Here is a 13,904-nt window from a genome sequence, read left to right as displayed (position 1 = left end):
GTCTAGAACGTGGGGAGGATAACGCGTTTCCGGCTTCGCAACCACTTCCGGCGCACGTAGTCAGCAAAACCACGACCTTCGAGATCCGTATCTGTTGCTCAGAGGAAGCCGTCGCAGGGACGTGCATTTCGACGCCACCTATTCAAAGGACAAAGTCTTAAGCAGTTTAGTCTCGTGCACCCCGGCAATTGAAGGAAGAGTTCGCTCCCTTACTGAGAACGAAGCTGGTGATGTAGATGATGGCCAGGAACAGCCCCAGGACACAGCGGAATAGCATGAACAGCTGCACCGAGTGAACGAAGTAGATGGCCAACGAGCTCGCCGAAGCCATCACCACTCCCAGTAGAATCATCGGACGCCGGCCGGCCCTGCGAGAGTGAGAAGAGATGGCAGCTTTCAGCGGGCGCTCCGACGCAATGACAGTATACACTTCGCGCCCCGTCGCTTGCGAAAATGTACGCACGCTTCTGCGTCGTTTATAGACCGCTGATGTGCTTAATTTCAGGTAGGGCCGATACCATAGTGAGAAATTAATTATCGGCTATAGGGAGTCAACTGACCCATGTTTCACTAACTTTCAAAGTTCTTTTTTTTTCTTTTTTTGCGTATATCATTACTGAATGCCTTTAACAAAAAAAAACGTGTTTATATTATTGCGATAGCAATGATATGAACACTGGAGGCTAATTTCCGCTGCCATCGGCGGCGACTTGATGTTCTTTATAAAGTCCAAGTGCGATAAAATCGCTGTCAAGCGTCCTATGCTGTGGGTACGAGTGAAAGCGTGTGAGGATGAGCCGAGGATGGTGACTCGATCTCGCGTGCGTAAGGAAAGAAGGCGGGGAGGTAGCCCGCCGTCTTCCATTGCGCGCCACGCAGTGGTGGTGGTCTGTGTGTGGGGGGGGGGGGGGAGGGGGGAGGGGGGGGCAGGGGGCCTCCTACGTTGGCGGTGGCTGGGTATGGCTCGGCTGAGCGTGGCTGCGCGGGCCCTATCTTGAAAGCGATCTGCGGTGGGTACAGAGTCAAGGCGCACCGAGGGCTGATAGCTGCGTGGGCGCTGTGTTCTCGTCGCTTAGTTCTCGTTGAAGTCAAAGACAACGCGATGGGCAATTCACTCGCTGCTGCTGCCGCTCTTCCTCCCGCCAGCGTTTTGGCAGCGAGCGTCCACGCTCATCGAGTGAGATGTGTTTACGTTTGCCTGTGTGCGCGTGACACCATGCTTGTTAATTTGGTTAGAAAGCAATCTTGAAAAGTTTATACGGCCGATAAAACTACTATGCTTACTTCGTATAGCTGTATAATAATTTGCTAAACTGTTACTTTTGAACAGTTCACTAAGCTATTGGCTGTCGCCGCAATTTTTTTTCTGCAGTGTAAGAAATTATATTGACTTCGCAACGTCCCAAACTTCTCGAATGTCCCGAAGCTGCACTGTAGGCGTCGCAATACTCCACCACTATTTCGCGTTGGTACGAACAGTAGCACGTATTAATAAGGACAACGCAAGACGACGCCGACAGTAGATTCATTACCAGGTAGGTTGCGGAATCTTGAGATTATTTTCCTGACCAGTTACTCCCACTGGTGGGGTGGAAGATGGCTCTGAACATTACGGTTACATTCTATCGTATAGGGCTCTTGGGCTAAGGAGACGGCAAGTGTCTGCGGAGAGCGCTGGAACGAGGGTAGTGCTACGAAGCGCGCTTACGCCTACTCGCCTACCTGTCGATCAAGAAAGGCAGCACCCAGGCAATCAGGCAGCCGGCGATGAAGCCGAATCGCGTGAAAGGCCGCAGCCACTGCCGCGAACACACCAGGTCCCACTGCGACCGAACAAGAGTCGAGTGCACTTTTAGTTCCACTAAATTCCATTTCATTCACAATTTTCATTACTGTTCAATGTAGTCGCAAGACGCAAGAGTGTAGCATATATAGACGTGGAAGTATAAGTATCATAATCTAAGGACTATATCGAGACCTTCTAAGCAGGACAGTCAATGTGCGTAAAAAAGAGCTGCAATAGCAAATCAATAAGGCATCACATAAAAGTACGATAAGCGAGGATCATGAACTCGTGAAGTTACGACTGTAATATTCACGAAAACGACAACATTCAAAGTAAATAAAACTGCTATGCATACGAAAGGAAATAAAAAAAATTTAAATATTGTTACGTGTAGAAAGACACAGACGAAAGAGGCTATTTACAGGCTATTTACACTGGACTGGAGCCAGAGTGCCAAGCAGACATTCACTCGCGCCAAGGGCACCGAGCCACTTCGTTGTCGTTCTCGCGGCGGCTCGTCTCTCGGGTATCTACCAATAATATCGTAGTATTAAAATGTACCTAGAGTACCTATTATACTCTGAGTAGAAAACAAACGCCGAAGCCGCACCTATTGCTTCGTCTAGACCATCTGTCATGTAGTGATCATGGGTCTGAGCCGTTCTATAGCGAAACATCAAATACATGGACATACTTTTCTAACTACAAGCCAGAGCAAGAACTCGACAGCCGTCGCTTCGCTCTCGTAGACATCCTAAGGGTTATGACATATCGATGCTGAGGAGGTCGTAGGTTCTATTCCTGGCTGTTACTGCATTTTGATGGGGGCTGATCGAGCCACCACTGTAAAAACTACAGCACATCATGCAATGCGCTAAGGCTGTGACGTTGACTTAACAGCAAGTTGCAATTGAAAGACCATTTTCAATTGTCTGTGAAAGGCTGGCAGTCCCTGAAATCTCTTGTCCCTGAAGCTTACCGAAAAAAAAATCAAGGAGATTATAAAAATACATATAACAAACTTTCTGTAGCGGAAAGGACCAAATGAAAGGCAAATCCAAAACGCCATCGATATCTTAAAGGGACTCTCACTAGGCCTGGCCATTTGGAGCTCACAAGCGCACTGCATACAGTGCTCGTTAGCGATCGTGTCTGCTAAGTATTAACTCCCTACGTGCCGCAAAAAGTGTTTAAATTTCAAGCCAAACGCCGTTTGCCCTTCCCCTTGCGGGTGCCGCGCTCACAGCCGGAGAGCCGGAGCTTTTTTTTCCCTCGTTCCAACCACTTATGTGAAACTCCATGTATGTGGTAAATAAGTGAACTTGAACTTGATATCACGCAAATGCGCCTGTGTAGATCACCGTGCTGCGATGTCACTTACAGAGGCACGCACCTTTGAGAATTATTCGAGGCAACATCAGTTATTTGTTTGATCTGTTGCTTTAATAGACGAATTGAATTTTAAAGAAATATTGAAACCTACAAACCGAATATCTGCGCGTCTTTGCTTGACTTCGTACCGCAGCAAGAGAGATGTACTTGCGTTTCGTCTATACGTGTTCCCTTGTCGTGCCATCGCGCGCGCAGAAAGCGAAACTATGTCGTTTTCTTCCGTGTTCTAGCGCGAGATCGTGCTCTGTGATCCGCTTGCGTCTGCCTCGGGGTTCGTGTAGCACTGACTTACACCGCTAGTCAGACGCTGTCGTGCCGTAATGGCGAACCCCAAAATCGTGCGGTGTGTGCAACGAGACAAACGCGACAGCTCGCCCCTGAGACCGCCAGCGTAAGTGCGCCGTGCAGCAAGAAAGCGAGAAAAAGAAACAGCAGGCGCGGGGGCCCGTGACGTACACGTCACGCGATCATCTAGCTCCGGTATGGGAAAACGCAGGGAAGGAGTTTCGCTTGCGAAACTAGACGGGGGCCAAGCGCCTGTGTCGGAGGTGACGCTCGCCTCCTGAAATCACGGGGTCGTGGCACTGAAATCTTTTTATCTCGGCTATTATCGAACCAATGTGAAAAAAAAAATTCTTGCGGTAGAATGCTCCTTAGAGGCCACGCAACAGCCTCCATCGTATAACCACAAATTATGTGGACTGGTCAGGGCCCGTTTAACAGGGACCATAGATCCACAGATGGTTTTCATGTGGGCAGCTTAGGTGCAGCCCTACTTTTGACAGGTAGTGGCGCTTTGCTGGTGAGTGCAGTCCGGGACAACTACGCAACAGGTGCGGTAGATATGCGAGAGTAGCTGGGGGAACGCGGAAGGAACCAGTCCCATCAAATGCTGGCGGATGGTCAGGAGCCTATAGAAAGGTTGCAGCTGGCGTCAATACAGCACCGTAGGCAATGGTAAGTGAGCCATGCTGAATTATATTATGGTGCCTCCGGCGTTCTCCCTGTCTGTATAAGCTGTCGTTTTCTCATAACGGTACATGCAGGATGCACTTAAGTATGTGCCACTTTGCTTTGTTATAGACGTATTTTAGTGCGACAGCGATTATTACGTGGACACTCCAGGAGAGTTTTCGCCGTCGCTGTCGCCGAGATGGTATACCCGTAAAGTCCAAGTGCGATAAGATAGCGCCCCGCGCGCAGTATGCTTCGAGTGCGAGGGAAAACGTGACAGGTTGAGCCGAGAAGGATGGCGGCTTGTGTGCGCCGTCTTCCGCCACGCCCACACTGCAGTGTTGAAGGTTGCGCGATAAAGCGCGCGCTGGGAGAGAAGAGCATGCGTCTTCTCTTCTAGCCCGGCCGTGACTGCGCATCGCTGTCCGCGAGGCTGAGCGCATAGGCGTGCCGTGTACCTTATTATGGAGGCATCCTGCAGCGGATGCAAAGCCTATAACGGCGAGCTGAGATTGTTGAAGGCTTTATGTGCGCTGCCTTCCCACGCACTTATGGTGTAGCAGTTTAATGTAATTTTAGGAGATGCTGTGACACGAGTGGCAGCGCGAAGATTTCGCGACCAGCAGCCGCCGCTATTCATTACACTAGCGTTGTGATAGCGAGTGCTCGTGGTCATCGAGTGAGATATGATCATGTTTGCTGGTTAGTGCGCGACACTGCACTCGGCAATGAAATTAGTAAGCGAATCTTAACAGCAGCTTAGACGACCGATAAATTTGCGAACGCAACTTGGTGTTACACTTCCTCGCAAAATTTGATCACCATCATAAAGTAGGTATTTTATTTCGAAACCCCGAAAGTTGTCATGACTTATTTATTCCCAGCACATGCTTGTATAGAAAATGCGCAAAGTGTTGTCGCCAGTGGGGATAACAATGCTTTTTGAAGTGTTGCTACAAACCTGGTTTGTCAAAACCGACATAAATTTTGCATCATTCCTGTATTGGTTGTTAATTGTATTGTATCGTTGCTATTGTATTGTAGTTATCAACATTGTAACCCACTTCCCTCTCTAGTGCCTTGGAGTCTTGAGGGTAATTGAATATAAATAAATAAATAAATAAATATAATTTGCTGTCTCTATGACTGCTTAGTCTTTGCATCTACACTTCGACATTTTTTTATATATTGTCGCGAAAAGAGTGTACCGCGGGCCCCTTTGCTTTCTTTCCGCGAGTGTTCGATGCGGGGGAAGCCTCTGTACAGAAATAACAGCGATGGCGCCGCGGGCATGTGTTGCCACCGGCTGACGCCGCCACCGCACCTGACATCACTACATGCACGTGTCGCGCCCTCTTCCCATGCTCGGCTGTCTCGGGCGTCAAAAGTTGATTAGTTAGGGCAAAGTGCTTTTGTATGCGGAGTGCTTACACGACCATTTTTGGCCCCTTAAACTATGGCGCTTATTGGATGCTGTCGGCCTGCCAGATTGGTCGTAATAACGAAATAACCCGTCGGTGGAGAAGCCTGCGCGTCACCCACGCGCTGCCTCTCCCAATCATCCGGTTAGCGAGGCAGTGGCGCCACACTTTGCTTCATTTGTAACCTACCGCACCAGTCAATATACCGCGAAATGAAAACGCGTATAGAGCTGCGCTCATATTCCCGATTGGGCATTATCGTAATAGTCGGTGAATGTTTTATTGCGATAGCAATTATATCGACACTCCATGTGCATTTTTGCAGTAGGCATCGCCGTCGCCGTGATGTCCCGTATAGAAAGTCCAAGGGCGACAACACCGTCGTCGCGCGCGGTATGCTGTATGTGCGAGTGAAAGTGCGCGAGGGGAGCTGACGATCGCGGCTTAATCCGGTGCGCGCAAGGGAGGAAAGCTCAGACGAAACGCGCCGTCTTCTGTCGCGTGATAGCCCGGGGGGATGGGAAGGAATGGTAGTAACTCTCTGATAGTAACTAAAGTATAGTAACTACGCATTTCGCGACCGCGCGCCAGGGGCACCGATGACTGTGGCTCAATCTCACGCGCGCAGGGGAGGAAATCGGGGAGGCAGCGCAGGAAGGAGGTGGGGCGGCGTTCTACTACTCCTGCAGAAACTGAGTATTCGCGCTGCCGCTCGCGGTCACGCGCGCCATACTTTGAAAGCGGGTTGCAGACTCCTCATACCTGTGTGCGTGGTGTGTTCTCGCCTGTCAGTTTGCGTTGAAGCGATACACAGCACAAAGGCCATTTCCTCTCACTGCTGCTGCCGCTCTTCCTCAAGCCAGAATTTTGACAGCGAGTGTCTGCTGTCATCGAGTGTGATGTAGGTGTCCGATATGGCCTGTGCATGCTGACACCATGCTTGTTAATTTAGCTCGTAAGCGAATGTTCCAATGTTATACATATATATGGTGCAACTGACGGTGGTCTGCTTCGGATCACCGTCGGTTGCACTTAACTCCTCGAAAAGGCAGGACGTGTGTCCAGTGAGCTCCTCGATAACACTTTGCGATGTGGTCAACGCAGATTAAAGCATGGATCCATAGTCCTCGAAGAGGTGCGACGTAATGCTAACGCATTTCGCACTAGATAAACGCTGATATCCTTTTTTCCTTACTCCATAGCCCAGTGCTACCGCCTCTCTTATCCCGTTGTACCTCTTGCACAATGTTGTTGGGGTGGCTGAAGTTCGCGTAGAGCCACGCAGTGCAGGGAGCAGTGACGTCACCACTTTCCGGCTGTCGCTGCTGACGACAGGCGCTGCCGTTGTCGTGCTTCGACCAGCCCTGCGTGGTGGTCCAGCCGTCTTCCGGAGGAAGCGATTCATTCGCCCAGCTTGGCGGTCTGCATGCGAAGCGCACGTCGCGCACTGCAAGTGCCGAAAGCAATCGGTCAGATACTCGCAGCACTACGAGCGACAGTCGTAACCCGCGAAAACAAAATACGGGGTCTACAACCGTATGCAGAAACGCGCGAACTTGAAGCCCATGCTTGACTTAGAAGACGCCTGGCGTGAATGGCCCCGAGACGCTCATTGCGTTTCCTTCGACGCGTTCACGCCAAGCGTAATCTCACTCTTCACCTCATCCTCACCTCCATCATCCGTCATCGTTATCATCTCCATCTCACGAGTAACTTGCAGCACTGCCGAATGTACGAGGCACACACAGGCAATGTCCTTGCGCAGTGGTATATAGTTCCCGCCGAACTGGCTGATTATTTGGAGCACTAGACAGCTATTTTTGCTATAGCTACATGCTATGGTACAGCGATACGTGGCGTGTTAAGACTTTTGCCCATGCAAGTCCTATACCTTGAATTACTGTGGTAGTTACCGACGGTAACCGTAATATAGTCACCCTAACCGTGGTCACCTATAGCACGATGTCAGTACGCATGCAGTGCCCACCACCCGCTTCGATCCGAATTCGCGCTTGATACTGGCTCTACGCCCTGTCAGCAAAAAACAAGCTGCAAAATCCATCATCACTAACGCAGGTGTCACACGGGACCATTTTGATTGCGATCAAGCCCGATCCGCATCGAATTTCTCGGTCGTGAGTGGCTCCGTTGCGCAAGCTGCGTGAGGGAGCCAATCGCAGTAGAGAATTTCAATCCGGATCGGACTTGATCGCGATCAAAAGTGCCGCGTGTGACAACGGTATCTGTCTCACCTCAAGTTGAGCCCAAATAGTCAGGTATGTTCTATCGTAATGATTCAAATCGAGTGTTTGTTTTTACACTACTAGGACTATAGACAGGGCGACAAGCCGCAAAAATTGTTTGATTTCTAGCTAGGAGATGGCGCCACAGCATTAGCACTGGTGATGAGTTGACGACGCGGAACGCTAAATAGGCCTAATTGTTCACTGCATCATTAATTTACTACCCCGCTCTAGCACGGTACGGGATGAGTGTAGCGAGCAAACACCAAGTAGACGCCGAGCAAACGCAGTGGCGCAGGTGAGCACTTATAAGGTTCACTATGTACTTTATAACTTTATAAAGTTATAAGTTGTACTCTCACAACTTGGTACGGAGAATTCAAGGTAACTGAAGGGAAAGCGTACATGTGAAGCGAAACCCCGCCGTCGCATGCATGCCAACGCAGCTTACAGTTACGTAGTAAAAGCTTTTTTTTTTTTGTCAATTCACTAACCATCGAGAATGTGCCAACAGGATGGCAAGCAGGCACGGAGCAGACCTCACCGCGCGGATGAGCGCATATCAAGGGGCATTCGGCCTTCCTAATCGGCTAAGAGCTCGCGTAGTTTCCACAGCACTGCAAGGAACTACTGAGATCGAGTATAGATCGAATCAAACAGGGGCTTTGAGTAAAGGAACCTTTCTGCACACGGGCGTAACGACCCGAGACTTCACAATGGATTACAAGGGACATCGCATAGCTTACAGGGCTCTGGGTTAATTTTGAACGACTGAGGTTACTTAACGTGCAACAGGCGAAGTTGCTCGTCAACGCCTGCGTGTCCCTCGCTGTACCAGTTGTTATGTAGGAGTAACTATAGCCCAAGACTCCGACCCCGTCCTGTAAACGCACCATTGCCACGGCTCCTGAAGACAGCCAAAGCGGCTCGCTCCATGCTGAGCCCTCACCCCTCGGTTAGCCCAGAATGCCCTTCCGACTGGCAGCTGATCCAACGCATTGGCGCGAGTGGCACTCACCGATGACGGTGTCGAGGAAGGTGTGGACGGCCACGGCGAAGTAGGCCGTAATGGCGAACCCCAGCGACAACCGCTGGTAGGCGCCGTTGCCGCCGAAGACAGCGACGATGCTGTCCTCGCCAGGCGCAGCCTGGTGTTCACCGGCAGCCTCCTTCTCCTGCTGGTCGCCGCCTTGCGCGGACAGCGAGCGGCGCACTTCGCCTTCCTGCTCCGCAGTGAAAGTTGTAGTGAGTTCGAAATGCCTTCTGGTTATGACGCGTGGTTTTACAGCCTAGAGACGAATACAGAAGGAAACGCTCGATAACGGGGAGGCAGCATTCGAATGTTCTGCAGCGGGATTTCTTAATGTTAAATTATAGGGTTTTACGTGCCAAAACCACTTTCTGATTATGAGGCACGCCGTAGTGGAGGACTCCGGAAATTTAGACCACCTGAAGTTTTTTAACGTGCACCTAAATCTAAGTACACGGGTGTTTTCGCATTTCGCTCCCATCGAAATGCGGCCGCCGCGGCCGGGATGATTTCTGAATCTCCTGCAATAGTGGGATTTCAAGCGTTCCATAAGAATTAAGCAATAAAAGAAAGGAAAGAAGAAGACTAAATCCGAAGGAAAACAGCGAGCACGACGCCAAAATAACCACAAATATATACGGCGTGCATGATCGTTTTTAAGTTTTATGGAATGAAAAAAAATCCCCTGTGGCAGATAGCACAATTCTCGTCGTTGAGCTTGATTGTTCGAAGAGGCGGATCTTACTAGCACGAGAAATCAAAACACATATTAATTTATTTGACAAAAAATTACAAGTTAATTGATTACCTTACGGCATATATTGCAATTTACGCATTGTAGTTGGTGAGCTTCCAAGACATTCATTTGAAATGAATTTCCAAGATGACACCGGTTTCTAGATATTTCCCAAAACGTGGGATGGAATAAATGTGCGTTCCGGTTAGTTTTGTGCTTCAATGGGTAAAATAGCGTTTTGTGAATTAAGTAAGCGGAACAAAGTGCGTTTTTACGGCGAGTTTGATGGCGGATATCTCCAAACTGGCGCTATTCTGGAAATTCATTCCAAGTGGATAAGCTTCTCAAGCTCCCCTGTTACCATTCGTAAATTGCAATATTTGTTGGAAAGTAATTATTTCAGAAGATACTTAGTGAGTTTTCGTTAATTCAGTGAATGTTTTTCGATTTATCGCGCAAGCAATGTCTGCCACTCCGAATAATCCAACTCAAGGACTACAATTACGTTATCTGCAACAGGCTATACATTTAAAAATGTTATTAAACTTGATAAATTTCAGCACTCAACCGCGGCAAGTATTGAAACACGCCCGAAGGCGGACGCGACTAGCCGGACAACCAGTTCTTCTAAATATCTGACGTTTAAGGACGAAAGGCGAAAGAACCCGGTGCGGCACTCGCCTTTCCTTGGTTCTGCGCCGTCGATTTGGCGTCGAATCCGGCGACGGCAACCGGAGCGCCGGTTTCCACCGGTGCACCAGCGTGGTCCCCTGGCAACGCTACCGCCTCGCTGGCTCGACGCAGCTCCTGCGCCGCCTGGGCCGCGTTTTCTCCTCCCGTCTGCGGAGGCGACGGCACCTCGTCTGGTTGGCGAAGTTTCTTTTTCCTGTAACGTCGAGCGCGATTCGGAGACATCACCCCGTCTTCTTGTCGCGTCGTGTCCATCTGTGGAGGCGGATTCTTGGAAGTCGACTTGATCAGTTTCCTGGGCCTGTTGGTCGGAGCCGGTACCAGAACGTCGACGGTGTCGGCGACGGGAGCTGTCGCCGGTTGTTGCTGGGTTGCATTGTAATCCATCGGTTGTTGTTCCTGCGCCGGGTTCTGGGCTTCAGGTTGTGGCGAGAGGTCGTCTTCGTGTCCGAGAGACATTTTGAGAGCTTCTTCTTTCGCTTCTTCTTCACCGATAAAGGCTGCCGCGTGCGTGAGCCTAAGGAACATCATCTTCCTCATTTGGGAGAACTTTGGGACAACGGCCGTATACTCCTCGACGTTCTGTAATTTCCAGTGACTGCCACCGGCAAATTTGTTTAGTCTATCCAACTTATGATATGGTATCTTTCTCTTTGATTTTCATTCTGTTGTATTATTGCAATTAATTGTTGTTGCCCAGCCACTGGTGAAGTTAACCACATCTATTCTTTTAGCCCATTATTAGAATTTGTTCGATCCCTCTCTGCCTTCAAAATTCGAGGTTCCGCGTTCTGAGAAGCGGCGTGAGGAGATGGGTTCCCGACGAGGGAGGAGTAGAGTAGTGATATGAGGGGTCACGTGAGAGAGAAGAGTCAGCTTTCCTCTCACGTGGCCCCTAACATAACTGCCGCGCACCCTGCAACGCGAACAAGTAGAAACGTGAGTTCTCGTGTTTTGTGGGCGAAGCTTATTGGCTGGTGCAGTTTGTGATGTATAGCTATCGGCAACATAAATAAATGGTAAAATTTCCTGAAAAAATTGGGGTTAATAAAGATTAGCTACTCAATTTAGAAAGAAAGAAAGAAAGAAAGAACGAACGAAAGAAAGAAAGAAAGAAAGAAAGAAAGAAAGAAAGAAAGAAAGAAAGAAAGAAAGAAAGAAAGAAAGAAAGAAAGAAAGAAAGAAAGAAAGAAAGAAAGCTCTGACACGTAAGATGTGTGCGAGACATTTGTAAGATGGGGCGAATAAGTGTCATTTCGTACGTTCTTCTTTTTTTTTTTTGTCACTGCGCTGCAATTCTTCTCAACAAGTAGTTCGTGCTTGGCAATGGGCACTTTAATTAGCAGGAGAAAACAAATAATCAGGGTTCGCGGGAGTGCGTGATCGCAGTGGACAGTGCATGCACTCGACGAAGATAAGCCAAGAACGCCTTCTTCGCAGTGTAAACATACGTTACCGACTCTGTTATCACAAACGGGAATGCTGGCACCCAAAAGGAAGAGGTAGAGAAGCAGAGGCACGACCCTTTCTTCCTGCTGTTTCCTATCCAGCCTTTCGCTTGTTGCCACTGGCATCTTTTATATCCTTTCAACTCAGCGCTGGTTTATGAATAAGCACCTGTAGTGTATGGCCCAGAAACAGAATATACTGTGCAGCTCTCATTGTCCAGTTTAACGTGCAACCACGTTTCCTCTTCACGCGCCATATTTGTCTTTCCACCAAACCTCTTCTCCAGCGTTGAGTAACAGGCTTCAGTAAAGACAACCTCTCCATCTTCCTGGCAATAAAGCATTTCTCTCTATGTGAAGAGGACAGGCACAGTATTGCACAGGTGAAGTATTCTTTGCTGCGGCATCGGCGGAGTGGCTGAAGGGTAGTATATTTCACTCGCAATCTATCGTTCAGGAGTTCGAATCATTTCTTTACAAAATTATGCCTGTGCATTCTACATTCCAGAGTGAATCAAAACCACTAAGGGAGTGAGCCTATAACTGGTGTCGCTGTAAAATGAGTCCCGGAACGATGTCTCATAGCGTATTCGTAGTTACGGCACGTGAAAATCTATTAATCGGTTTAACTTTGAACGTGCGAAGACAATCAGCGCTGGTCTCAATGAAAATCACCATCGTATATAACGTCGCTCAACGGTGGCCATATGTGTGTTAGGTTCAGTTTCCTATCAAGCTTCTCAGTCACATACTTGGCATGATTAAGCACGTGTGTACGCTTTCTTGCTCTGTATTAATTACTACTGCTGTAAACGCTTTGTGATTTGAATATTCCGCGGCGTCCACGAATAGCGTCTCCTCGTCATTGCCATAGTGTTTGAGTAGAGATTTAGCTCTGCTCGTTCTCCGGCCCTGATTGAATTCCGGGTGCATATTTTGGGGTAATTTTGGGATTCAAATCCGGCTCGCGAACTCTCTGAGCGACGCAACCTTGGGTCATTGCTGGGTATGGTAATTTATTCGTAATTTATTGAGTATACTCCTGTCAGTCCGGGTGCTGTACAGTTTTTCCAAATGAACTTTCTGCTGAGCTTCAATCAATTCTTCTAGGGTGTTATGCGTGCCCAGCTGCAATAATCTCTCAGTACTGGTGCTTTCGGGCAAGCCGATGGCCTGCTTAAAAGCTTTCCTTATCAGCGTATTGACTTTGCTCTTTTCTGCCTTGTACCAGTTAAGGTACGCAGCTACGTAAATCCTGTGGCTTATAGCAAAAGAGTGAATGAGCCTAACAATGCTAGCTTCCTTCCTTCACTGATACTTGTTCGTGATTCTCCTGATCAGCATAATGTCGTTAGTGACCTTCGTGACGAGATTTCTAAGAGTTTCGCCGTTAGTTACCTGCGACTCAATGTTGAGTACCAGGACCTTCATTTGTTTAACGATGGGGATGGTCTTGCCATTTTTCGTACGAATCTGTATCGTCCTATTTTCTCTCCTTGATGTATCGCTTGGGCGGCCTGTCCTTGAGGGTGTGTCGGTGAAAGAGAAGCTCTGATTTCTCTGGGGAACATTCAAGCCCAGTGCCTTAAGGTACTCCTCTACTTTATCTACCACTTCCTGTAATTTCTGTTCTATCTACCCATCACTGCCTTGCGAGATCCATATGGTGATATCATCCGCGTATATGGAGTCATTGATTCCTTCGATGTGCTCGAGCTTTTCCGACAATCCTATCATAATGAGGTTAAAGAGCATGGGCGATGTCACGGAGCCTTGAGGCGTACCCGGACTGCCCATGTCCCTCACCTAAGACTTGAGTTCCCCATGGTGAAGGCAGCCTTCGTATTCCTTAGAAAATCTCGGATGTAAGTACGCCCTTTCTCCTATATTTAGGTTTCTGACCCGACTGAATATGGCTGAATGTGCTGCTTTGTCAAATGCTTTCTTGTGATCCAACTGTAATATAGCTCTGGTGACCTCACTTTACTGCCTAGTACTTGCTGCTCATTTGGCAACATAGCGCCCCGAGTAGAGTCCAGCCCGAAAGCCCAACATTGTATTTAAGTATAATTCGTTTTCTTCCAGTTACTTGTTTATTCTGATGAAGAATACACAAGTATCAAACAAAATATGGAGCTTTCCTGCGCAAGGGGTGAGGGATATGGGCTGTAGATTTGATATAATAAGTGGTTTGCCAGGTTTGG

General features: G+C 48.6%; 1 protein-coding gene across 1 annotated transcript in view; it reads right to left on the bottom strand.

Annotated features, from left to right (window-relative positions):
- Nucleotides 1-10,792, bottom strand: part of LOC135910766 (solute carrier family 22 member 6-like) — an 81,515-nt gene extending 70,723 nt beyond the window's left edge. The window contains exons 1-5 of the mRNA XM_065442852.2: nucleotides 10,244-10,792; nucleotides 8,815-9,019; nucleotides 6,789-7,000; nucleotides 1,723-1,823; nucleotides 214-368 (exon numbers count right to left, since the gene is read on the bottom strand). Coding sequence (XP_065298924.2) covers nucleotides 214-368; nucleotides 1,723-1,823; nucleotides 6,789-7,000; nucleotides 8,815-9,019; nucleotides 10,244-10,792 — 1,222 coding nt within the window. The remainder of the gene's footprint in view (nucleotides 1-213; nucleotides 369-1,722; nucleotides 1,824-6,788; nucleotides 7,001-8,814; nucleotides 9,020-10,243) is intronic.
- Nucleotides 10,793-13,904: the final 3,112 nt, after the last annotated feature.

Source organism: Dermacentor albipictus, chromosome 5, assembly GCF_038994185.2.
Source record: "Dermacentor albipictus isolate Rhodes 1998 colony chromosome 5, USDA_Dalb.pri_finalv2, whole genome shotgun sequence".
NCBI classification, from domain to species: domain Eukaryota; kingdom Metazoa; phylum Arthropoda; class Arachnida; order Ixodida; family Ixodidae; genus Dermacentor; species Dermacentor albipictus.
The sequence above is the reverse complement of the archived record's forward strand: the minus strand, read 5'-3'. Positions and strand labels throughout refer to the sequence as shown.